The sequence below is a fragment of the Triticum urartu genome, chromosome 5A, assembly GCF_056163025.1.
Source record: "Triticum urartu cultivar PI428250 chromosome 5A, HENAU_Tu73, whole genome shotgun sequence".
Lineage (NCBI taxonomy): Eukaryota > Viridiplantae > Streptophyta > Magnoliopsida > Poales > Poaceae > Triticum > Triticum urartu.
The window spans coordinates 87,739,064-87,766,761 of NC_141877.1; the positions used below are offsets into that span (position 1 = coordinate 87,739,064).

The 27,698-nt window shown below is 46.1% G+C and overlaps 1 protein-coding gene across 1 annotated transcript in view; it reads right to left on the reverse strand.

Annotated features, from left to right (window-relative positions):
- The window catches only part of LOC147970422 (aminopeptidase M1-C-like), a 43,162-nt gene extending 20,802 nt beyond the window's left edge, over positions 1-22,360 (reverse strand). The window contains exons 1-3 of the mRNA XM_087522651.1: positions 22,220-22,360; positions 19,125-19,391; positions 18,862-19,016 (exon numbers count right to left, since the gene is read on the reverse strand). Of these exons, the coding sequence (XP_087378777.1) occupies positions 18,862-19,016; positions 19,125-19,391; positions 22,220-22,309 (512 nt within the window). The 5' untranslated portion in view covers positions 22,310-22,360. The remainder of the gene's footprint in view (positions 1-18,861; positions 19,017-19,124; positions 19,392-22,219) is intronic.
- Between the last annotated feature and the right edge of the window lie 5,338 nt (positions 22,361-27,698).

Sequence of the window (27,698 nt, forward strand, 5' to 3'; positions counted from 1 at the left end):
GTGATCGAATGCTCTAGATGATGGAGAGGGTTTAGGTGGGTTTTGGGCCAAATTGGAGGGGTGTTGGGCTGCAACACACACGAGGCCTTTTCGGTCCCTCGGTTAACCGTTGGAGCATCAAACGAAGTCTAAATGGTACGAAACTTGATAGGCGGTCTACCGGTAGTAAACCAAGGCCGCTTGGCAAGTCTCGGTCCAATCCGGAAATGTTTAATCCCCACACATGAAAGAAAGCTAGAAATGACCACCGGAGGAGAACGGAGCGCCGGAATGCAAAACGGACAACGGGGAAAATGCTCGAATGCATGAGATGAACACGTATGCAAATGCAATGCACATGATGACATGATATGAGATACATGACAACGACAACAACACACAGAGACAAAAACCCGAACCCAAGAAAATGAAATAACTTAATGCCGGAAACGGCAAGAGTTGGAGTACAAATTGGGAAAGTCATATCCGGGGTGTTACAACACTCCACCACTACGAAAGGATCTCGTCCCGAGATCTTGGACAGAAAGAACACCGGGTACTCAGAACGGAGGTGATCCTTGCGTTCCCAGGTAGCTTCACGGTCAGAATGGTGTGACCACTTGACTTTGAGAAATTTGATTGACTTGTTGCGAGTCTTGCGTTCAGTCTCTTCAAGAATAGCCACTGGATGCTCATGATAAGAGAGATCTCCTTGGAGCTCAATGTCCTCGAAGTTGACGGTGCGGTCAGGAGTCTTGAAGCACTTTCGAAGCTGAGAGACATGGAACACGTCATGAACATTTGCAAAGTTTGAAGGAAGATCGAGTTGATAGGCGAGATCGCCTCTCTTGCTGACAATCTTGAAAGGTCCCACGTATCTGGGGGCAAGCTTCCCTTTGATACCGAAGTGACGAGTACCTTTCATAGGAGAGACGCGGAGGTAAACATGATCTCCGATCTCGAAAGCCAAATCATGGTGCTTACTATCATAGTAGCTCTTCTGGCGGGATTGGGCTGCTTTGAGGTTATCTCGAATGACTTTGCACATTTCCTCTGCCTCTGTGATTAAGTCATTACCCAAAAGCTGACGTTCACCGGTTTCGGACCAGTTGAGAGGGGTACGGCACTTCCTGCCATACAGAATTTCAAATGGGGCCTTGCCCGAACTTGCTTGAAAACTGTTGTTGTAGGAGAATTCAGCATAAGGAAGACAATCCTCCCACTTCATGCCGAAGGAAATCACACAAGCCCTGAGCATATCTTCAAGAATCTGGTTGACACGTTCGACTTGACCGCTAGTTTGAGGATGGAAAGCTATGCTAAAGCGGATGTTGGTGCCCATGGCCTTCTGAAAAGAATCCCAAAACTTGGAGGTAAAGATGCTGCCACGGTCTGCAGAGATCACTTGTGGAATACCATGCAGAGAGACAATCCGAGAGGTATAGAGCTCCGCCAATTGAGCTGCAGTGATTGACTCTTTGATAGGCAGAAAGTGAGCCACTTTGGTGAGCTTGTCGATGACAACGAATATAGCATCATTGCCACGCTTGGACTTTGGAAACCCAGTCACGAAGTCAATGTGGTCAAACTTCCATTCTGGAATGGCAAGAGGTTGGAGGAGACCAGCTGGCCTTTGGTGTTCTGCCTTCACTCTTCTGCAGACATCACACTCATTCACGAATTGAGCAATCTCGCGCTTCATTCGAGTCCACCAATAAGCCTGCTTGAGGTCCTGATACATCTTCGTGCTCCCAGGGTGGATGGAGAGGAGAGAATTGTGAGCCTCATCCATGATCACTTTACAGAGGTCACCTTTGGGTACAACAATAAGATCCTCGAAGAAGAGAGTGTCCTTGTCATCAAGGCGGTAGCACTTGTACTTGGGTTGACTCTTGGCAATCCCAATCTTCACCTTTTTCACCATAGCATCAAGAAGCTGGGCTTGGCGAATCTGGTCTTCCAAGGTAGGAGAGACTTGAAGGTTGGCGAGGAAACCTTGAGGAACAACTTGCAGGTTAAGTTTGCGGAAAGCTTCACAAAGCTCGGGTTGATAAGGCTTGAGAATAAGACTGTTGCAATAAGCCTTTCTGCTCAATGCGTCAGCAATCACATTGGCCTTGCCTGGAGTATACTCGATACTCGGATTATACTCTTGAATCATTTTGACCCATCGAGTTTCCCTGAGGTTGAGATTAGGCTGAGTGAAGATGTACTTGAGACTCTTGTGGTCAGTGAAGATGTCCACTTTTCTTCCCAATAAGAGATGTCTCCAAGTCAAAAGAGCGTGCACAACTGCCGCCAACTCGAGATCATGAGTGGGGTAGTTCTTCTCATTGGGCTTCAACTGGCGGGAGGTATAAGCAACAACTTTCTTCTCTTGCATCAATACTGCGCCAAGACCTTGGAGAGAGGCATCACAAAAGACCTCGTACGGCTTGGATTCATCAGGCGGAGTCGGAACTGGAGCAGTGATCAATTTCTCTTTCAAAGTGTTGAAAGCAATGTCACACTCCGGAGACCAAACGTACTTGACGTGCTTCTGGAGAAGATTTGAGAGAGGCTTCGCAATCTTAGAAAAGTTTTCAACGAATCTTCGACAGTAGCTTGCGAGACCGAGGAAGCTACGGAGTTGCTTCACGTTCTGAGGAGGTTCCCAATTCACAATTGCAGACACCTTCTCAGGATTCACCGCAATGCCCTTGGCAGAGATGATATGACCAAGATAAAGAACCTCATCGAGCCAAAATTCACACTTGGAGAACTTGGCGTAGAACTGGTGTTCCCTGAGCTTATCAAGAACCAAACGCAAGTGCTTGGCATGATCTTCCTTGTTCTTCGAGAAAACCAGAATGTCGTCAAGATAGACCAAAACGAAGTCATTGGTGTAGGCGTTGAAGATGAAGTTCATCATGCGAGAGAAAGTCCGAGGAGCGTTGACGAGGCCAAAAGACATGACAGTGTATTCATATGAACCATAGCTTGTCCTGAAAGCCGTCTTGGGAATATCTTGCTCACGGATTCGAATCTGATGATAACCCATACGGAGATCAAGCTTGGAGAATACTTGGGCACCTTTGAGTTGTTCGAACAGCTCATTGATGTTGGGAAGTGGGTATTTGTTCTTGATGGTCTTCTTGTTCAATGGACGGCAATCAACACAAAGTCGGTCCGTTCCATCCTTCTTCTTCACAAAAAGAACACCACAACCCCACGGAGAAGAACTAGGACGGATGAGACCCATTCTCTCTTGAATATCGAGTTGCTTCTTCAGCTCCTTCAACTCTTCAGGTCCGAGCTTGTAAGGATGCTTGCACACTGGTTCCGTGCCAGGCTCAAGATCAATAACGAATTCAACTGGCCGGTGCGGAGGCATTCCTGGAAGCTCTTCTGGAAAGACGTCTTGATATTCGCAAACGACTGGAATTTGCGAGATCGCATCCAGTTCACCCTTCTCATTGAGAGAAAACAGACGGACGGTATCATCATGAGCGGCAAAGACAATTACATCCTCAGACGAATGAGTCAATTGAATCTGCCTGACTGCACAATCAAGATGTGCCTTGTGCTTAGAAAGCCAATCCATTCCGAGAATAAGATCAATATCCGAATCACCCAGAACAATAGGAGAAGCTAGAAATTTGTAGTCGCCCAACATGATAGTAATATCCGGGACACAGAAATTAGCTGTCATTTGCTTGCCCGGTGACATGATTTGCAAAGAATTTTGCAGATACTGATAGTCGCATTGATACTTCGATGCAAAAGGTTTGGAAATGAAACAATGCGATGCACCAGTGTCAAAAAGAACTTTACCGGGAATATCATTAACAGGAAGGTTACCCATGATGACATCTGATGAATCCTCTGCCTGAGCTGCATTCATCAAGTTGACCTTGGCGTGCTTGGGGTTATGCTTGACCACAGTTGTACTCGCCGACCTCACAGGAGGAGGAGGAGGAAGACGCCTCTGGTTGAGACACTTGTTGGCATAGTGACCCTTCTGTTGGCACTTGTTGCACGTGACCTCTGAAAGCAGACGGTGGTACGGAGCACTTGATCTTGGAGCTTGAGACGAAGTCTTGTTCTGAAAGCCAGGGTTGGGTGGGTGGGAAGATCCACTGCCACCTTTGCTCTTCTGCTGATACGGCTGGCGGAATGGAGGAGGAGGAAGCCAATACTTCTGCTGCTTGGCCACTTGAGTAGAGGAAGAAGTAGTAACATCTCTGACTCGCTTCTTGGAAGCATCACACCTCAGTTAAGCAGCCTCTTGCTTCAATGCCATGTTGTAGAACTCATCGTACCTCAAGGGCTCAAAGAGAACAAGAGCTAGCTGAATTTCTTCTCTGAGACCACCCCTAAACTGGTATATCATGCTCTTCTCATCAGGGACGTCCTGCTTAGCAAAGCGGGCGAGCTTCTGAAACAACTTGTTGTAGTCATAGACAGACAAAGAGCCTTGCTTCAGGTTGCGGAATTCCTCACGCTTGCTTTCAACCACGCTCTGAGGGATATGGTGAGCTCTGAAATCTTGACGGAATTCATCCCAAGTGATAACACGTCCACCTCTGGAATCCTTGTACTGCTGGAACCATTCTGCAGCTTGATCTTTGAGTTGGAAGGAAGCGAACTTGACAAATTCCTCAGGCCTGACGTTACAGCACTCGAAATGCTTGCACAGATCCACAAGCCAATCGTCGACATCGGCTGGACCACTCGGTTGACCAACACCTTCACGTGCGCCTTCTCCTCCGGGAGCACCTTCAAAGGGGAGGGTTTTTCCACTCGGTCCATGGTAAAGGGAGGGAGGCCAGTCGATTGCCCTGGCGTCGACTGGTCTTTACAGTAAAACCAGGTCAACTGCCATCCGTGAACTGAGTCGGGAAGAATCATGGCCGAGAAGGAGCTTTTTCCCCTCGTCTGGATGCCAAGACCCCCACACATCTGGATCACTTGGGTCCTCTCGTCACTCGGATTAGCCTTTTTCACTGTCTGGGAGCGACAAGTGAAAATATGCTTGAAAAGACCCCAGTGAGGTCGACAACCCAAGAAGTTCTCACACAAGGAAATGAACGCTGCAAGATAAACGATTGAGTTGGGGGTAAAATGGTGGAGTTGAGCCCCAAAGAAGTTCAGAAACCCTCAGAAGAAAGGTTGAGGAGGCAAGGAAAACCCACGGTCGACGTGGGTGGCAAGAAGAACGCGCTCACCCTCCCGGGGTTGCGGCTCGGACTCCTTCCCCGGAAGCCGCGCCGAGTCGTAGGGGATCAGCCCTCCCTCAGCCAGGTCATCGAGGTCTTCTTGGGAGATCCTCGAGTGGATCCAGTCGCCCTGGATCCAACCCTTCGGCAGGCCAGTCCGCGAGGAAGATCCGCCCTGGCTCGTCGCCTTCCCCTTTGACCGCGCCGTCGCCTTCTTTGCCCGCTCCAGAGCCGCTGTCTTCTCCTTCACCATTGTCTCCGATGAGACGCATGTGGCGCGGTGGCGCTGGAGCGAGAGCGAGCGCAGAGAAGAGGCGTGAGGAGGAGAAGAGATAATGGGGCGCACTGTTTGGGAGACTCCGGTCCAACGCCTTATATGAGGCCGCTTCCGAGTGGCTAACAGGTAGGCCCAGATGGCTCTGTCAAAACCCGTAACGACCGCACGAGCGATACGTGGCGAAAAAGGTGGCGCGGGGATCGAGGCGGCTCCGCTCTACCTCATCCGATTACTGTGGCCTCCCCCGTCCCGCGCGCTTCCCAAAATTCGGATCCCACTAAATCCACGGGCAGCAAATAACTTGTCAGATCAAAGATCTCCTCCGCACCGTCACTCGGAGCCTTACAAGTAAAGAAACTCACTCGGCAAAGAATTAAGAATGGGTCAAGGCGACTGAAAAGGGAGTTGCTGTCATCACTCAGGTCCATTGATCCAAAACAATATATGCTCATGGCATAGAAAACGAGTCGGAGAAGTCCTCAGCTCCTTCCCCACTCAAACCTCGATCCATTCGGGGGCTAATGATGAAGCTATGTACCTAGGGTAGGGTCACGGACCTATCCTAACTGCCCTACCCAAGGACACCTCTAGAATAAATCACCTTTCAATTGACTTGGAGGTGTTCCACTCGACAGACTCGAAGACATTCGACCAAGAAGCAATTACTCGACCAAGATCCAACCACTCGACGGCCAGGAGACCTAAAGTCACTCCGCACGCTAACGGTCGGTCATTAAGTAGTTGTTATGGTCATCATAGCACTTTATTACTAGCGTTATCAGTAATGCCCTACCTTAATGTACATTGAACCCTTCGTAACGTGGGCTGGCCGGGGTCCTAGCGCACTCTATATAAGCCACCCCCCTCCTCCGAGACAAGGGTTCGCACCTCTATAACTCATACACACATAATCCAGTCGACCGCCTCCGGGCTCCGAGACGTAGGGCTTTTACTTCTTCCGAGAAGGGCCTGAACTCGTAAACCTTGCGTCCTTACAACCTCTCCATAGCTAAGACCTCGCCTCTCCATACTTACCCCCCTACATCACTGTCAGAGTTAGAACCACGACACCGGCCCCCCTAGGCCATTTGCACTCTAGGCCCAGCGCCATGCGCAAACCCTAGGCGCCCGAGCCAACCCCATCCCGATCGATCCTCTCCCTCGCATCTTCCCTCGCGCCGCCAGAGGGATCAAGAGATCCCTCGACCTCTCCCCTTCGCCCGATACCTTCTCTCACTCGCAGTTCCTCTCCTCCCTCTGCTTCGCGCCTCCCGAAGACGACTGGGACGTTCTTCCTCCCGCTAGAACCAGGAGCGACGCCTCCCTTGACCCACATCACCGTTGCCATGGCTGGAAGCCGCCTCGGTTGCTTCTTGTATCGCAGCCGCCGGCCTCTCCTCTCCTGCATCATCCCCGACGCCGGCAATCCCGCCGCCGCGCCAGGACCAGCGCCTCCCCTGCGTTAACTCTGCCCGCCAGGAGCCCGCGACCCGTGCACCTCCTCCATGGTCTTCCTCCTTGCCGCCATGGGCGCGAGGGTCGAGCTCGCTCGCCCTACCGCGTCGCCAGGGCCGCCGGGCACCACAACCTGCCGGCTTCTTCTCTGCTTGAGGATCTCCAGCAGCCGCGCATGGCTACGCCTCCCATGGAGCTCCGCCGTTGGGGCTGCTCCTCGCCTGCGTCGCTGCCTTCCCTCGCGCTGCTACTCCTCTGCTTGTCCTCTGCCGCACGCAGCGCGCGTGGCCGAGCTGCCCTGCCTTGTTCGACCACCGGAACCGTGCCAAGTCGTTGCCTCTTTGCATCAAGTACCAGGACACTACGAAATCTGAATCGCCAAGGCCGGACCCGTCAAGTACCCCTTTGGATTCGTCAAGACCCTCATGTACAACTACACCCGATGATGTGACAAGTACCCCGACAACGTGTACATCTACGCCGCGAAGACCGGACCGACAAGTACCCCGACGTCACATGTACCACTACCGTCGCCGAGATCGCGAGAACCTCTACCACCGACCCTAGAACGTGCGAGAACGACTACTTCCACTACCGCCGTCGTGAGAACGGCTACTTCCTCCACTTTGCACTGAATGAGTACTGTCCCGCTCGCACGCTTCGAAGGTATAACCCCGAGACGACCGCCCGTGAACGAATGCATGTGTGGTGTATGAGATGCTCGTGTTTGCTCCATGCTCAAATTTTCGGTGCACGTTGCCCCTCTTTTGCCTTGTCACCGTCGTCGGCCCATGGGAACCCGGTAACCGGGAGCACCCCACCGTTCATTGCATGACATGCTCCCGTCACACTCGTTCTTTTCCACCGGCATCTCAATTGAGTTTCCGGAACCGGAACGTTGCCGTGGCACCGTTTTATTTATCGTTGCCATGGCACCTATTTACTCTCCACCACGGTGACAAGTGCTTCATAATGCTCTTGTCAACTTTTAATAAAAATTGCATAATCTTGTTCATGTCATTCGCATCATGTTAACAACATCAAGAATGTTTAAAATTGTTGTTTGCATTAATTTGCTAAATGCATATGCGGATTTACCGAATTTGTTGTTTGCTATATCCGGCCCCAATCAAATTGTTTAGATAGATAATTCCTTTATGTTTCACCTCTTGACATGCTTAACAACATTTAATATTGTTGGGTACATAAACAAGATCGAACTAAATAATGGATTGTGGTGTTTTGTCAATATGCATCCCGTTGCATATTGAGCTCCACTTAATTTGTAGGATTGTTTGTGCATTTTTGACATGCCATGCTTCATTAAACCGGACATGCATCATACTTGTTTGTGCATCATGCCATGTTATGTGATGGTTGTTTACTATGTTGTTTGCTTCTTTCCGGGTTGTTTCCCTCGTTAGCTTCCGTTCCGTTCTGGAGTTGTGAGGATCCGTTCGGCTACGTCCATTTGTCTTCTTCATGGACTCGTTCTTCTTCCTTGCGGGATCTCAGGCAAGATGACCATACCCTCGAAATCACGTCTATCTTTGCTTGCTAGTTGCTCGCTCTTTTGCTATGCCTATGCTACGATACCTACCACTTGCTTATCATGCCTCCCATATTGTTAAACCAAGCCTCTAACCACCTTGTCCTAGCAAACCGTTGTTTGGCCATGTTACCGCTTGCTCAGCCCCTCTTATAGCGTTGTTAGTTGCAGGTGAAGATTGAAGTTTGTTCCTTGTTGGAACATGGAGATCGTTCCTTGTTAGAACATTGTTCTGCGTGTTGGGGTATCACAATATCTCTTATTTAATTAATGCATCTATATACTTGGTAAAGGGTGGAAGGCTCGGCCTTATGCCTGGTGTTTTGTTCCACTCTTGCCGCCCTAGTTTCCGTCATATCGGTGTTATGTTCCCGGATTTTGCGTTCCTTACGCGGTTGGGCTATTATGGGAACCCCTTGACAGTTCGCCTTGAATAGAACTCTTCCAGCAATGCCCAACATTGGTTTTACCATTCACCACCTAGCATTTTCTTTTCCCTTGGGGGTCGCGCGCCCAAGGGTCATCATTATTTTAACCCCCCCCCCCCCCGGGCCAGTGCTCCTCTGAGTGTTGGTCCGACCGAGCAGACTGCGGGGCCACCTCGGGGCAACTTGAGGTTTGGTTTTACTCGTAGGATGTCTCATCTGACTGTGCCCTGAGAACGAGATATGTGCAGCTCCTATCGGGATTTGTCGGCACATTTGGGCGGTGTTGCTGGACTTGTTTTACCATTGTCGAAATGTCTTGTAACCGGGATTCTGAGTCTGATCGGGTCTTCCCGCTAGAAGGAATATCCTTCGTTGACCGTGAGAGCTTGTCATGGGCTAAGTTGGGACACCCCTGCAGGGTTTTGAACTTTCGAAAGTCGTGCCCGCGGTTATGCGCAGATGGGAATTTGTTAATGTCCGGTTGTATATAACTTGAACCTTAACTTAATTAAAATGCATCAACCACATGTGTAACCGTGATGGTCTCTTTCCGGCGGAGTCCGGGAAGTGAACACGGTGTTGGAGTTATGCTTGACGTAGGTTGTTCTAGGATCACTTTTTGATCATAGTTTTCTCGATCGTGCTTTGCCTTCTCTTCTCGCTCTCATTTGCGTATGTTAGCCACCATATATGCTAGTCGCTTGCTGCAGCTCCACCTCATACCTTTTACCTTACCCATAAGCTTAAATAGTCTTGATCGTGAGGGTGTGAGATTGCTGAGTCCCCGTGACTCACAGATACTTCCAAAACTAGTTTGCAGGTGCCGATGTTATAGAGTAGGTGACGCAACCAAGCTCAAGGAGGAGCTCGATGAAGATCTTGTCCTTTGTGTTGTTTCGTTCTAGTTGATCAGTAGTGGAGCCCAGTTGGGGTCGATCGGGGACCTTGTCGCATTTGGGGTTCTTCTTTTATTTTGGTTCCGTAGTCGGACCTTGATTGTATTTGGATGTTGTAATGCTTTATTCATGTTTTGTGTGAAGTGGCGATTGTAAGCCAACTATGTATTTTTTCCCCTTTACTTATCTACATGGGTTGTGTGAAGATTACCTCACTTGCGACATTGCTTTCAATGCGGTTATGCCTCTAAGTCGTGCTTCGACACGTGCGAGATATAGCCGCATCGAGGGCATTACAAGTTGGTAATCAGAGCCTTCCCCGACCTTAGGAGCCCCCCTGCTTGATCGAATAGCTGGCGTTTTTGAGTCTAGAAAAATGTTTTGAGTCATTTAGGAATTATATATATCGGAGAGTTTGGACTTCTTTTTACTCCTTAGTCCCTTCGTCGCTCTGGTGAGGCATCCTGACGTAGATTTTTGACTCTTCTCTTCTCAAATTTCACTAAAAAAAATGAGGATCACGCGGGTATCTTGGAATCGTTCCAATCGATTTGTGACGAGAACATTGTTCTTGGTGCCTCCTGTCATTTAGGGGTTGTGGCAGTGTCCCGGGGAGTTGAGCTCCGAGGTGTTGTCATCACAATTTTATCGTTGCAGTTCTGGAATACCTGAGTTTAATTTCGCCGACATCGAAAAACTCTTTTATGCAGTTGTTGGTGAGATAACCTCGATGCCACCCAGTACTGGGGCGGGAGTTCGGGAGTATTGCCATAACTCGTATAACGGATGCTTTTCAAAAGTTGAGGTAAACGATTTCCGAAGGTTTCTTGGTTATGTGTTGAAGGATGGATACAGCTGGATGTAGGATTTGCTAGTTTTGGGTGAGATATTATGCTTCCCCTGTATCCCCAACACCTGATTGCATAACTGGGAAAATTTCGGGAGTTTATAAGTGGGAATTCAAGTAGCTCTTAGGATATCTTTCCGCCAGATGTATGATTTGAAATTGGGGTTCGACGTCTAGTGGTCCGCCTATCCATAGTTGGTTTTACAGTGGTCTCGTTGTGTCTTAAAGAGTCCTTTGCTATGCCGACTCGGGGACGCTTCGTATGTCATGTGCACTGCCTTGTACATGATGGTGTTGTACGATCGAGCCCGTGTAGGCCCCACCACGAAAACTTCGGACGAAATCTCTATCATATGTTTGTTCCGGCTTATACTGCGAGCCAATCCTTTGTTTTGTTTTCAGTTGTGGTATTCGAGTTGCTTCAATGTCAAATGTTGATTCCATACCTTTCATAAGTGGTGTTCTCACATTTCTATGTGAATGCAAATCCTTCATGACAATTGAGATTGTCATGTTAATTCTTTTTCAATCGGTGTGTTTTCTCTTCAAGTGAAGCCGATCATTTCAACATCCGCAAGATTAAGTATCAGTTTCTTCTGAATGGTGTTTGTTTCATCCGTCTCCAAGTTGCCTTTGTTTTCCCTCCCTCCCACCCTTTTCTTCAAGGAACCAGATTTCTTATTCAAGTATCATTTTATTGTTGTGAAGCCTCTCCATTCCTTTTCCGTCAATGTTCTTATCCGGCTATTCTCATGAAGATTCTAACGGAGCTTCAAGTTCGTCACTCTTCACTCATTTTCTTCTCCGGTGGATTCAATTCAAACTTTGGTATTGAGCATAGTCTTTTCTTTTGCCCAATGTTTTTTATGCCGGTGCACCTCATAACCATTCCACTTCTCGCTATTCAATTGTTCCGGAGTGCTGAAGATATCTCGAAGATTTGTGTTTTCCACTCTGCTTTCATTCAAGCTATTTCGAGGTCCTATCGTATTCAAGCCTTCTAATTCAACTGGTGCAATCTTTCTTTTAAATCGTTCAACGATGTATCTTTTGAGTGGGCCCTAACCCATAGGTTTTTTTCCAGGATCTTACCTGACTCTTCTTATTCTTCCGGAGTTATTCTCAAATTCATTTCAAAGTTTAACGTAAGAATGAGTTATCATCAGTTAAATGCTTTTCTCCAAGGTCATTCTTTTCTTTCATCGTTGGTTCAACCTTTCTAATTTTTCATCCCGGAGTATCTCAACAATTTAGTGGTGTTTCTCGTCGTCATTCTCAGATTTTGAAGACCGAAGAAGATTCTTCTTTCAACCTTGCTCCATTCTCTTCAAGATTCGTCATTCGAGATTGTTGCCATCCTCTCATAATTGTTTTCGATTGTCAGAATTCTTTTTCACCCATCCGGAGTAATTCATGAGTCTTTTCAGTTTGATTCTCCGAAGGCCATCATTTCGGGATTATTCATTCTCAGCTTTCAGCTATCATTCTCCAATTTTACCGGTGCTTCATTCAAGTGATCTCTAATCGGCTCGTGATCTCTTCGTTCTCATGTATCTAAATCCTCTCAAGCATCTTCGTTCATTTTATAATTCTTCCCGGTGTTTCTTTATCTTCTCTTCGTTCATTTTCAATTCTTACGGTGGTTCGTTCAAGATTTCTATTCCTTCATTATCATATCAATGTATTCGTTGGTTAAATCTTACCGGTGGTCCATTGAGTTTATGTTATATCTCTTTTAATCTTTTCTACGAGAATAAGTTATATGCCAGATCCGTTGTTTGTCATCAATTTAATTGGTGAAGGTTAAACATAGTATAATTCTTATTCTTGTTTCATCCATATGTTAATCTTTTCTTCCGGAGTTTGTTCACGATGATTAAATTCTTGGTTTCAAGTGCTCGTCTTTCTTTCCCGGAGTTCCAAGCTCTAATTATCACGGAAATCCATCTAAATCATTGCAAGGATTCACCTTGTGCTTTCAACTTCTCTTTCTTTTCGTTTGATCATTCTTTCATTACCGGAGTTCTTCATGAAGGTTCTACATGATGGTTTCATCAAGGATTTAATTCGTTCTTGAAGTGTTCATCAAGATTCTTTTCAGAGGAGTTCAAGCATTCTTCATCTTGCTATCCGGAGTGCAATTCTTTCTACAGTATCATCGGAGGTGGTATTATGTCATTCTTGATAATTTGAGTTCATGTTTCATGATTCACATCTTGTCAAGAATGATGTATTTTAAAACCATCAATCTCGTCGTTGGAATTATCTTGGGTCATATTTCACCTAAAGCTTTCCCTAAGGATTGTTGCTATTTATGGTGCTCATAAATGACCCAAGTTCTTCTTTTATCCTCCCGGTGAAATAAGTTTCTCGTCTCCTTGTTCTTATCAATCCAATTCTTTTTCCCGTGAGTGGCAGGTTGTCACCTCATAATTGGAGATGTATTCCATAAGACCATATCAAGCTTATTCTTTTCGTTGTTGATTTTCCTACAACTCCGTTCAATCCTTCTTTTTAAGGATGCTATCTCAAATTCATCTCAGGCAGAACTTGTTCTTTTGGGTCCATTCTTATATTTTTCTTCCGGAGGCTTTGTGAGGTTGCTCTCTTCAACTCATCTTCTTGTTTGTCAGGACCTTATTCTTTTCGTGCTTATCCTTTTAACCGGAGTGTTTGGATGTACCTCTTGTCCATTGCAACCCTTTTCTCATGTTTTTCAACCTACGGGGTTCTAGTAATGATCCTTGTTCCACTTTTCTAACGGAGTGTTTTCAACTTTGTGCATCTTCGTTGTTTTTTTTCCGTTCAACTTGTTCAACATCTAAAGGTTCTTTGGTTTCATTCGTTTGTCAAAGAAGCAACTTAGTTTTTACCTCTTCTCTTTCCCTTCCGTTTTTCCCTCTGGTGCCATCCTAGATCTCGGGACGAGATCCTCTCGTAGTGGTGGAGTGTTGTAATGCCCCAAGACCAGAGCTTCAGATGCCTTCGAGGGTTTCCGGGTTTCGTTGTGGGATTTGTTTGGTTCGTTGCATCATGTGCATTGCATCATGTCATCATGCCATCTTTTCTCAAAGCTAACTAAAACTCTCTAAATAAATTGCATGGATCTTTGGTCCATTTAAACCGAGGGAATTCACATGGTGATTCTCTTTATAACATATCCTCCCGTTATTAGGGAGCTATATTTAAAATTCCATTGTTTTGGAATCACCCGTGAACCCACTTGCATATTAAATCCCTTGGCCTTTTTCTTCTTCAAGTTTCGACTCTCTAGTCTTGCCAATAATTCTTTCACCATTTTCCGGAGCTCTAACAAAATCCCCAACATTTTTGAACCTATCGAATACCGACTTCCTTCTCACACTCATTTGAACTAAATTCAAATGAGTTGGAATTCAAACTTCACACGTGTGCTCTTTCCTATTTTCTTGGTACAAGCTCATCTTTATGAGTCCGGGGAAATTAACCTCCCGCGCAAATTCTATCACTTCCTTTATTCTCTTTTTTCTTCGATATTTTTTTCCTGTTTTGGGAGATAAAAGGAGAAGTTTTAGAGAGGAGTGAGAGAGAGCAGCAGGCCCATTCTCCTTCTAAGGCCCAGCCGGCGCCCTCCACACTGGGCCTCCTGCACCGACCCCCTAGGCCATTTGCACCCTAGGCCCAGCGCCCTGCGCTAACCCTAGGCGCCCGAGCCAACCCCATCCCGATCGATCCTCTCCCTCGCATCTTCCCTCGCGCCGCCAGAGGGATCAAGAGATCCCTCGACCTCTCCCCTTCGCCCGATACCTTCTCTCGCTCGCAGTTCCTCTCCTCCCTCTGCTTTGCGCCTCCCGAAGACGACTGGGACATTCTTCCTCCTGCTGGAACCAGGAGCGACGCCGCCCTTGACCCGCATCACCGTCGCCATGGCCGGAAGCCACCTCGGTTGCTTCTTGTATCGCAGCCGCCGGCCTCTCCTCTCCTGCATCATCCCCGACGCCGGAAAGCCCGTCGCCGCGCCAGGACCAGCGCCTCCCCTGCGTTAACTCTGCCCGCCAGGAGCCCGCGACCCGTGCACCTCCTCCATGGTCTTCCTCCTTGCCGCCATGGGCGTGAGGGTCGAGCTCGCTCGCCCTACCGCGTCGCCAGGGCCGCCGGGCACCACAGCCTGCCGGCTTCTTCTCTGCTTGAGGATCTCCAGCAGCCGCGCATGGCTACGCCTCCCATGGAGCTCCGTCGTTGGGGCTGCTCCTCGCCTGCGTCGCTGCCTTCCCTCGCGCTGCTACTCCTCTGCTTGTCCTCTGTCGCACGCAGCGCGCGTGGCCGAGCTTCCCTGCCTTGTTCGACCACCGGAACCGTGCCAAGTCGTTGCCTCTTTGCATCAAGTACCAGGACACTACGAAATCTGAATCGCCAAGGCCGGACCCGTCAAGTACCCCTTCGGATTCGTCAAGACCCTCATGTACAACTACACCCGATGATGTGACAAGTACCGCGACAACGTGTACATCTACGCCGCCAAGATCGGACCGACAAGTACCCCGACGTCACATGTACCACTACCGTCGCCGAGATCGCGAGAACCTCTACCGCCAACCCTAGAGCGTGCGAGAATGACTACTTCCACTACCGCCGTCGTGAGAACGGCTACTTCCTCTACTTTGCACTGAACGAGTACTGTCCCGCTCGCACGCTTCGAAGGTATAACCCCGAGACGACCGCCGTGAACGAATGCATGTGTGGTGTATGAGATGCTCGTGTTTGCTCCATGCTCAAATTGTCGGTGCACGTTGCCCCTCTTTTGCCTTGTCACCGTCGTCGGCCCGTGGGAACCCGGTAACCGGGAGCACCCCACCGTTCATCGCATGACATGCTCCCGTCACACTTGTTCTTTTCCACCGGCATCTCAATCAAGTTTCCGGAACTGGAACGTTGACGTGGCACCGTTTTCTTTATCGTTGCCGTGGCACCTCTTTACTCTCCACCACGGTGACAAGTGCTTCATAATGCTCTTGTCAACTTTTAATAAAAATTGCATAATCTTGTTCATGTCATTCGCATCATGTTAACAACATCAAGAATGTTTAAAATTGTTGTTTGCATTAATTTGCTAAATGCATATGCGGATTTACCGGATTTGTTGTTTGCTATATCCAGCCCCAATCAAATTGTTTAGATAGATAATTCCTTTATGTTTCACCTCTTGACATGCTTAACAACATTTAATATTGTTGGGTACATAAACAAGATCGAACTAAATAATGGATTGTGGTGTTTTGTCAATATGCATCCCGTTGCATATTGAGCTCCACTTAATTTGTAGGATTGTTTGTGCATTTTTGACATGCCATGCTTCATTAAACCGGACATGGATCATACTTGTTTGTGCATCATGCCATGTTATGTGATGGTTGTTTACTATGTTGTTTGCTTCTTTCCGGGTTGTTTCCCTCGTTAGCTTCGGTTCCATTCTGGAGTTGTGAGGATCCGTTCGGCTACGTCCATTTGTCTTCTTCATGGACTCGTTCTTCTTCCTTGCGGGATCTCAGGCAAGATGACCATACCCTCGAAATCACTTCTATCTTTGCTTGCTAGTTGCTCGCTCTTTTGCTATGCCTATGCTGCGATACCTACCACTTGCTTATCATGCCTCCCATATTGTTAAACCAAGCCTCTAACCACCTTGTCCTAGAAAACCGTTTTTTGGCCATGTTACCGCTTGCTCAGCCCCTCTTATAGCGTTGTTAGTTGCAGGTGAAGATTGAAGTTTGTTCCTTGTTGGAACATTGTTCTGCGTGTTGGGGTATCACAATATCTCTTATTTAATTAATGCATCTATATACTTGGTAAAGGGTGGAAGGCTCGGCCTTATGCCTGGTGTTTTGTTCCACTCTTGCCGCCCTAGTTTCCGTCATATCGGTGTTATGTTCCCGGATTTTGCGTTCCTTACGCGGTTGGGCTATTATGGGAACCCCTTGACAGTTCGCCTTGAATAAAACTCTTCCAGCAATGCCCAACATTGGTTTTACCATTCGCCACCTAGCATTTTCTTTTCCCTTGGGGGTCGTGCGCCCAAGGGTCATCATTATTTTAACCCCCCCCCCCCCCCCGGGGCCAGTGCTCCTCTGAGTGTTGGTCCGACCGAGCAGACTGCGGGGCCACCTCGGGGCAACTTGAGGTTTGGTTTTACTCGTAGGATGTCTCATTTGACTGTGCCCTGAGAACGAGATATGTGCAGCTCCTATCGGGATTTGTCGGCACATTCGGGCGGTGTTGCTGGACTTGTTTTACCATTGTCGAAATGTCTTGTAACCGGGATTCCGAGTCTGATCGGGTCTTCCCGCTAGAAGGAATATCCTTCGTTGACCGTGAGAGCTTGTCATGGGCTAAGTTGGGACACCCCTGCAGGGTTTTGAACTTTCGAAAGCCGTGCCCGCGGTTATGGGCAGATGGGAATTTGTTAATGTCTGGTTGTAGATAACTTGAACCTTAACTTAATTAAAATGCATCAACCGCGTGTGTAACCGTGATGGTCTCTTTCTGGCGGAGTCCGGGAAGTGAACACGGTGTTGGAGTTATGCTTGACGTAGGTTGTTCTAGGATCACTTCTTGATCATAGTTTTCTCGATCGTGCTTTGCCTTCTCTTCTCGCTCTCATACGCGTATGTTAGCCACCATATATGCTAGTCGTTTGCTGCAGCTCCACCTCATACCTTTTACCTTACCCATAAGCTTAAATAGTCTTGATCGCGAGGGTGTGAGATTGCTGAGTCCCCGTGACTCACAGATACTTCCAAAACCAGTTTGCAGGTGCCGATGTTACAGAGCAGGTGACGCAACCAAGCTCAAGGAGGAGCTCGATGAAGATCTTGTCCTTTGTGTTGTTTCGTTCTAGTTGATCAGTAGTGGAGCTCAGTTGGGGTCGATCGGGGACCTTGTCGCATTTGGGGTTCTTCTTTTATTTTGGTTCCGTAGTCGGACCTTGATTGTATTTGGATGTTGTAATGCTTTATTCATGTTTTGTGTGAAGTGGCGATTGTAAGCCAACTATGTATTTTTTTCCCTTTACTTATCTACATGGGTTGTGTGAAAATTACCTCACTTGCGACATTGCTTTCAATGCGGTTATGCCTCTAAGTCGTGCTTCGACACATGGGAGATATAGCCGCATCGAGGGCGTTACACTGGAGTTTTGTTGATCTGTGGCCGTGAAGACGGAGTTTGCTGCCGGGGTGAAAACCCTGTCTGGCTTGACCAGGCCGATGGAGGCGACGTCCGTGGGCATCGTCATCTTCCTGAAGTCTCCGTTGTGGTTACTCCTTTTCCTTTCGCCGTGCTCCAGATGAAAATCTAGATCTTTGGATCGGACGGTGGCGGCGCTTTGGTGTTGTGTCCTTCATGAAGGCACAGTCTTGGAGCTCCCATTTCTTCGTCTTTCAACTTCACCTCTTTGCGGGTTCTCCGGAAAGAGCTCCAACGGCTCCTTATAGTTCATATCGATCGGGCTGATGTTGTTGTAAGCCTATCACACCTATGTATCCGGTCTTGGGTGAGTTTGTGTTGGTGTGTTGTGTTGTGGTCTGTCTCGATCGATGTGTTGGCAATTGTTTTACATATAAAGCGGGGTGAAAGCCTTTTTTGGGTATATAGCTCCATGGATTCATATACAACATTATATATTTTCTGCTTTTCTGAGCATGAGAATTAAATTGATGTGTGTTCTGCTATTTTGTTCATGTCTAACCTATAATTTTGTTACAAACAACATGGCTTTTCCTGGTGCACCATAACCTACTAAAACTCATGTTTGTTTACTAAGTATTAAACAAGTTGCTAATACAAAGAAACATCATTAATTTTTGCCTCGATTACCGTTATTGGCCTTGTATATATACAAAAGGTATTTTTTATAATAGCCTTGTATAAGGGAATTGAGGGAGTACTATTTTAACGTGGCTTGCAACTTTATCCACATGATGTCTTATTAATTTTATTACACATCTTACAAGGTTTCTGCATGACTTACTAATTTTCCTACTACATGACTTGCGGTTTTTTCTGCCTCGTATGTAGAATAAATATTCTACTCGTAGGAATAGAATTATAAAATGAAATACATAAACAGACATGAATGCGCGTGCACACACACATACCCCTTTAGTTTTATTGGAGTATATTGTTTCACACTTCTAATACCAATTGGTAATATTACGCTTTCGTGCATGAAATACAAATGCAAAAAGGATGTCATACCTCCTGTAAAATCCCATCATCTCATGATTGAGGGTGCCATTGAAGTGCACCCTAAGAACACCCTCACCTAGTGGAAGCTCTTTACGGAACCTGAGCACCATAATTTGGTCATCCTTGAAAAACACCACCTCGGTTGGCACCAAACATTGGGACAACTGGGAACCATGACACTATTCAAGACGGGGTTTAATATATGTGACGTGAGGATGGAAGGATCTTTGAAAGCTGCCTTTGGTTTACAGATGGGTGCACCATTTACATACCTTGAAGTAAATGGATGCAAGGTCAATGGTGAGTTCCATAACATTGAGCACGAGGAATCGGGTCGGTGCTAAGACGACGACAGTAATTGCCACCACACCAGAGGTGTAGGACATGAGGTCAGGGCGGAAATTGAGCTCATAGTGGCTTGGCAAAGCAAAACGTGGAAGTCGAAGCTTGCCGCGGAACTGATCTGGTGAGTCAGCCGTGATTGTCGGCATGGGCACCGAGACGAGTGCAGGCACAACAGCTCCTCTGAGACCTGCCGCCTATGAAAATTTACATGTATTAGCTTTCAAGAGTGACGAAAGCTAGTAGGTGGTAGTACCCCTGATGTAGAAGTATTTTGGACCTAAATAATCTGATTATTCCATCTTAAAGTTATGATAAACTATTTGTTTTGTCGACACAGAATTATTGTACTGACTGAATTTGGTAAATTAATACATAGAAGTGTGGGTAAAATTTCCTGATGTGAATTTGCATGGACATAAATACCAGCAATGAGAGTATGAAGTGTATTCTATAGCTGGATAAAAAAGTACTACTATACCCGAGCATGTTCAATTTTTTTATTTTAAAACTTGCTTGAAAGCATATTATTCTACATTCAGAAACCTGAAAAAAAATATTAATGTGAGGTCATACATGAATTTAAAATTATCTGTCCCACTAAAGTAGGTCAAGTTACACACTGCAATCATTCCTTTGTCATTATACTCTATAGCTTGAATTGTTTTATTTGCGGATGTAGTTGGGTCATGGAAAAAAAGTGTACGCACAATAGAATAAATTTCACAAAACCCCAAACTTTGGGGTATTAATAACGAGGAAACCATGACTTTTTTCTTGTTTGTGTCATTGAGCCCAACAATTTCATTTCCACTACCGTTTGGCAAAGAAAAAAATGAACGGCTTGTAGTACATGCTTGTTGAAAGAGCAGCTAATGAAATCACCATATTAACAAACTATGGACGCCAGGCTGAGGGCAGGGAAACTGCACCCTTTTGGATTGGCGGCCACATGATGGACGTCAGAGCACCAAGCCCTCAGGGCCCAGCAATTGTTGTATCGGGCTAAGAAATTTGGGCGGTTATTGATGAGCACCATAGTTCGTTGGCCGCCTGATCCTTCCCCTCCCATCTCTTTCCTTCCTCCACAACGATAGCTATGAAAATCCGTGTAAGGGTTGTACCAAGCACAAGTTCTAGGAATCTTGTGACCTTATTGAGGAGGATGACACCGAAGATTCCCTCGACTACATCTCGCTCCGATCAAAGGAGCAACTCGGCTAGAAGAATCGTTATCGTCTACTACCTCTGTCCGGCATCGAGTAGATCCGCAAGCAACAACAAACTTGGCCCTGTGTTTTACAAACTTGTTAAAAAAGGCAAAAACAAAAAAGGTCAACCGGTATCCTATGTATGCATAGATGCTTTTTTTCTATTGATGAGACGTGTGGTGGATAGCTAGCATTAAATAAACTTAAGACCACACAGTGGTGGCACGGATGGCGCTACGCTTTCGGCAGTTTTTTTAAGGGAAAACCTGCTCGACACTTTATTATAAGTGCCATTGAAGGATGATTCTCAGGTGCATACTACTTTGTTTGTTGCGCAATTGTAGCATAGCTAACTGCATGACGCTGCACATGTGAGTTGTCACATAAATAGTGCCACATCGTTGACCGAGTGGAGGTTCTATCTGGGAGCGTATAGTATGACAAAACACACCTCAGCTCAATTGATGACGAGTCGAGGTCCTACCAGGAGGGTAGAGTAAGAAATAAGAACAGCTCAACTCGATTCATGATTTTGCCAGATTGTAGCATAAACATCAATTGATTAATTTCCATGATTCTGTCATATCTTGAAAATAATCAATTTCCCTTTACAGCACTATAAGCACCAATAGGTTAATTTGCTAGATTCTTCCGTATCTCAAAAATAATTGATTTTCTTCTGTGAAAGATAATATTCCGTATCTTGAAATGGTTAATTTTATTCATTAGAAGATATAATACGCATATATTTCCCTAGCTAAAAAATGATTAATTTCATGATTAAATGATATGCCCTAGGTTTACAATTGGGATAAGAATGGATGAGGGCGGTACCAGAAAATGGCGGTGCTCGATGTAGCGCAATCGCGCCATCGAAAGCATGGGGGTAGGCCTCCTTCATGTTCTTGCTCCGTTGATTTCTTCCCTATGGGGGGTCTCTCTCGTCAGGTTTTCGTGGTTATGGAGGGTGCAAAAATTCAAAATTCTATAATTAGTCAACACCTTATCGTAATTACGGACCATTTTCAGTGCTCGCACTAGATCCAGCGGAGCGGCATCCTCTCCCATACCCGCTCCGGCCAGTGAGGCCGTTGGAGGAGGCAAGAAACTTGTGAAGACTCTCATGATGGGAGAGGAGTGGGAACGAGATAGAATAAGGTCATTTCTTTTTTCCATCGCGATCATGTACTATAGGCAGTTCATTGCATAAATAACATGATTAACACCTTCTAGATTCACTGGGTTTGCGATTCAAAATTCGTGCATGATTAACATGATCCTCGAATCAACTTTGCGGTTCATGAATCAGAGATAATATTCAATCTTATGAGGAAGTGGAAAAATCAAATATTAGAGTCTAGATGACCAAGCAGCCCAACGACAGTCTCACTCTCCCAAGAAAAACAAAAAAAGGGATGTGCTCACTCTCCCAACCTGTTTCCTCCTACCCAACCATGCATCCCAACTCCCGAGCTCTATCCACAACTAAGAGGACCTCAGATGCCACATACAAATTCTACTCAACGACAATGTCATCAGAGCAACTAGTATATGGACACAAAATTGAAGAGAATGTGGGATAAATATGATATACTCTCTCTGTTCCTAAATATAAGCCTTTTTAACGATTCCATTATAGAGATTATATCCGGATGTATATAGACGTATTTTAGATAATAGGTTCATTCATTTTGCTCCATATGTAATCTATGATGAAATCTTTAAAAAAACTTATATTTAGAAACAGAGGGAGTACTATAAGGCAGATTCAAATACATATTATTATTGACTTGTTTGTGGAATACTAATTGGACCTGTTGGCTGCTGCAGGTGGCAACGATGAGGTGAGTGACGAGGAGAAGTTGCAGCATCGCCGTCGCCGCACCTCCGGCCACTGGTGCCATGGAAGGATTACGCTCAGATTCACACGCTGGCTTTTTGTTGCGCAATGATAGCCTATAGGTCACTGTGGTGCACCACCGGCGAGCTGGCATATAAATAGCGCCGCGAGATTGACCGAGTCGAGGTCCTAGCTGGGAGCGTAGAGTAAGACAAAGGACACCTCAGCTCAATTTATGATAGTGCCAGACAGTACAATAAATACTACGTATAGTCTTTCTATATCTAAATAGGAGCCTCCCATTATTTTTTTTGGCCTCTCATGCAGCCACGTCACCCTAATTAATGTTAGCCATTGGATCAATTATGCATGCAATCCACTGGCCGTGCACTAACTCTTGCTGCGTTGCGTATCGACTGTTGGAAGGCGAAGCTACCTATTCTGTGCCCGTGGGCTGCCCGAGCCAAGTACGTGGGCTGTGTAGCCCGTGGGTGTTTGCTACCCCTACGAAATGTTACACATTGTTGCTAAGTAACGCGCGATCCTATTTTACGTTGCTAAGTTCCTTTATTCCTTTCATTTTTTTTCTTTCTTTTACGTTTCCTTTTTTATTTTCTGTTTCTGTTCTTCTTCTCTTTATTGTGTATTATATAAAAAGTTCACTGCGTATTACAAAAATCTTCATCGTATTAAGAAAATGTGCATCATATAATATGAAATAGTTCACCTTGCAATATAAAAATGTTCATCATGTATTATAGAAATACTCATTGTATATTATTAAATTGTTCAGCATATATTAGAGAAATGTTAATTGTGTATTTAAATTTTGTTCATCGTATATTAAGAAATTGTTCAATGTATACTATAAATTGTTCATTTGTATATTTTATATTTGTTCAGTGTATTTTTTCAAAAAGTTTCACCGTATTTGATTTTTTTCAACATATACTGTAAAGATGTTGAATTTTTTTTTAAGGATTTGCCGCTGTCCTTTCTACTTTTAGCGTGGCGCTGGGACTATGACGTTTGAGCTCGCTAGCCCAGCTGGCTAGCCTCGCTAGAATCAACCGTGAGGTCGGAAGCTCGATCCTTCATGAGCTCTTCTATTTTTTTGCGCCGAGCGAATAGCAAAAATAAAAGCGCTACGGTTGGGAGTCGAACTCCGAAACTAGGCAGTGATAGCGAGCTGAGTATGGCTTCTAACTTTTTTTTGATTTTTTTCCTCACCGCGTGATAATTAGGCCGACCCGTGTGTGCATAGCTTCAGCGAAGCCGCCATGTTCGGACGCACACGAGCGGCGTATAAGAGGGGAGCTCCTGCTGGACGCTCGTTAGCGTCAAAATGAGCTGCTTTCGCTAAGGTGGCGCGCAAATGGGCCAGCCCAGTTCGCAGGCGCCAAGCTAATCACAAAAATAAAAGTGCTACGGTTGGGAGTCGAACTCTGAAACTAGCGATGCTTACTAGCAGTGATAGCTAGCTGAGCTAGGGGCTGAGTATGGCTTCTATTTTTTTTTTAATTTTTGCTCACCGCGTGATAATTAGGCTGGCCCGTGTGCGCATCGCTTCAGCGAAGCCGCGACGTTCGGACGCACACGGGCTGCGTATAGGAGGGGAGGTCCTGCTGGACCCTCGTTAGCGTCAAAACGAGCTGCTTTCGCTAAGGTGGCGCGCAAATGGGCCAGCCCAATTCGCAGGCACCGAGCGAATCGCAAAAATAAAAGCGCTACAGTTGGTAGTCGAACTCCGAAAGTAGCGATGCTTACTAGCAGTGATAGCGAGCTGAGCTAGGGGCTGAGTATGTCCGTTATGGAGCACTATTAGTAAAATCTGAAAAGTGGAAGGTCCGGGGTTTTTCAACATATTTTGGCCAAAAAATTGAATTTTTTTAATAATGCGACAAAATGTTTGGAAACCATATTTTTTTTCAAATATTCATTTTTAAAACATGAACATTTCCTAAGATTGTGAATAAATTTTGAAAACTGAACAATTTTCTGAAACTTGAAACACTGAACATTTTCTTAGTATACCTTGAACATTATTCAATTACTCACTGAACATTCTTTAAAATATACAATGAACTTTTTCTCAAATGCACTTGAACAAAATCTCTATACACAATGAACTTTTTTTATACAGGAGTGAACATTTTATTAAATGTACGGTGAACATTTTTCTTCAATACGATGAACAAAAAAGAAATTCTGAACAAAATTTGAAGACGTGATTTTTTTGGAATTTCAAACATTTTCTGAAAATTCAAACGATTTTTTTATATTCCTGCACATTTTGCAGAGAAATTTGACTTTAGGGGAAAACAGAAAAACAATAAATCAGAAAAAAGGAAGAAATAAGCAGGAAAAAAATAAAAGGAAAACGAAAAACAAAAATAATGAAGAAAGCCAGAAAAACCTGTAAGACAAAACAAAAAAGGAAAGAAAAACCGGTTTAGGGAACCTTCTAGAAAGTTCCCCAAACAGTTCCGCTGTAAGTGGGCCGGCCCGTGTTGGTCGCTCGCTTCGCTCGGCTTCAACGAAGCTGCGGCGATTTGACGCTAACAGGCATCATATAGGATCCACCGTATTTTGATAGGGGGAGCCACTAGTAAATGAGCGCTCCTTCGCGAGCCTCGCAACGACCAACGTCACTTGGCACGCTCTCAGCCATTCGCCACGTGTCGCACTCTGGACGCTCCCTTCGAATTTTATTTTATTTTATTTTTTCGCACGTGTTTTCGGCTATTAAACGGTTTTTATTTTGTTTTTTTCGACGTTTTGGTTTCCCACCGGTCTTGCTTAGCTTTTCGACAAAAAAAATTGCGCGAAAAAATGCTTTTTTTTTCCTTTCGAGAGAGTCAAGGTTTTCCTTCCGCGAGAGGCACGGTTTTGCTTTCGCGAGAGTCACGGCCGTGCCTCTCGGAAACAAAACAAAAAACGTGTTTTCTATTATTTTTTCTTTCGCGGGAGTCACGGTTTTGCTTCCGCGAGAGTCATGGTCGTGCCTCTCGAAAACGAAAAAAAACATGTTTTCTGTTTTTCCTTTCGTGAGAGTCACGGTTTTGCTTCCGCGAGAGGCACGGTTGTGCTTTCGCGAGAGTCACGGCCATGCCTCTCGGAAATGGAAAAAGAGCGTTTTCTGTTTTTTCCTTCCACGAGAGTCACGATTTTGCTTCCGCGCGAGGCACGGTTATGATTTCGTGAGAGGCACGGGCGTGCCTCTTTTGGAAAAGGAAAAAACCCGTGCTCCCGGTTTTGTTTTTTTGTCCAGTCTTTTTGGCCGATTTTTTCTTGAAAAAAAAGTTCGTCAAAACCTATCAACATGGGGTCTAGTTTTGAAGATCTCGACGCGAGGAATCCAACGGTGAAAGCGGTTTGAAATTTGGACGCACGGTTTGAGAGATAAAACGTTTTGAATAAACAGATCTACGAAAAAAGGGAAAACTCCCTGGTTGCGACAAGTGGCGCGCTGCATGTGTGCCACTTGTCGCAATGTGGGAGTTGGAGTGATCTTTGCAACGAGTACTCCTCGACAAATGATTGTGATAGGAGATCCCCTAAATAACACCTCAAAAAGAAACATGGAGTTGCTAAGTTAATATTTGGTACATTGGCTGTATAGTCCATGGGTGTCAACTACTTGTAACACTCCGGATGTGACTTTTTCAATATGTATTCCAACTCTTGCCGTTTCCGGCCTTAAGTTATTTTATTTTCTCGGGTTCGGGTTTTTGTCTCCGTGTGTTGTTATCGTTGTCATGCATCTCATATCATGTCATCATGTGCATTGCATTTGCATACGTGTTCATCTCATGCATTCGAGCTTTTTCCCCGTTGTCCGTTTTGCATTCCGGCGCTTCGTTCTCCTCCGGTGGTCATTTCTACCTTTCTTTCGTGTGTGGGGATTAAACATTTCCGGATTGGACCGAGACTTGTCAAACGGCCTTGGTTTACTACCGATAGACCGCCTGTCAAGTTTCGTATCATTTGGACTTCGTTTGATACTCCAACGGTTAACCGAGGGACCGAAAAGGCCTCGTGTGTGTTGCAGCCCAACACCCCTCCAAGTTGGGCCAAAACCCACCTAAACCCTCTCCATCATCTAGAGCGTTCGATCACGATCGCGTGGCCGAAAACCGCACCTTATTTGGACTCTCCTAACTCCTCCTATGCCTATTTAAAGACCACTCCCTGAAATTTTCGGGCAAACCCTAGATCTCTCTCTCCTCGCGCGCCGGACAATTCCTCCCGCGCCGACGGACATGTCTGGCTAGCCCCGCTGCCGCCACGTGTCACTTCCTCATTGGCCCGGCCGCATCTCCTCCGCCGCCGGCCCGCGAAGCCCACCGACGGCCCTCCCGCGCCGCCAACCGGGCCGCGCCCCGCCGCCACCTACCTCCCTCGCCGCGCCGCCCGCACTCCGCATGACGCCGCCCTTCGCCGCCATCGCCGGCCACCGTCGTCCGGCAACAACCGCAAGTCCGGCCGGCAGCCGCCGCCCCGCCACTCGCCGCCTCACCGCCGTCCGCCGCCTCCCGGCGCCGCCATCGCCACCGCCGGCTCCGGCCTCACCTTGCCTCGGTCTTCTTCTTCCATTCCGGCGAGACCGAGCGAACTCCGGCCAACCTCGTGCAACGCGCCAGATCTGGATCTGGATCTAGATCTCGGTTGACCTAATCTCGCCGGAAACCCTAACTTTTTACGTTTTTCCTCATGCTATAACTCCCCATCCGTAACTCCGTTTTTGGCATATAGCATATCAAAATGTTCATCTCAGAGAGTACATCATTTCATCTCATTGCATCATTTTCATTTGAGTTCATCTTGATGCCCGAAATGCTGTTAGAAGAGTGCTACTTGAGATAATTGTCAGATCTGCTGCTCCATTTAGATATTTGTCATTTTTACCATGATTATTGTGTGCATTATATGCCCATGAGCTCTAAATATGTTTTGTTAAGGGTTTTGCCATCTTTCCAGAGGTGCAACCCATGTATTTTTGTGATGTGTGTGGTGACTAGTACAAGGTTGCAAAATGAGGCACTTGGTAATGCTGATTTCAGGGACTTAGCATTTCCACTAAGTCCTTGAGCTGTTTATCTCATATGGCCATATGTTCATGTTGTTTCCTAGTGATCCGTGCCTCTTTTGAGGATGATCAGTAAGGATGTTTTGTTAATCTTGTAGTGCTCTATCCATCTATGTCTTTGTTTGCAATTATGGAGCACCCTAGCTTGAGTCAATCGAGCTCTACTTTTGTCATTTCGTGAATCTGGGCAGATTGTCTACTTGTTAGCAATTTTGCCGAGGATGTTGTAGTTGATCCGTGCATGCTATGGTATTGTTCTTGCCATGTCTAGCTTGCATTTTGTGTATTCTTGATGGGTGTATGCTTAGATTGTCATGACATGCTCTGTAGTGAGTGCATCGAGCTCGTAAACATGCCTACTTGA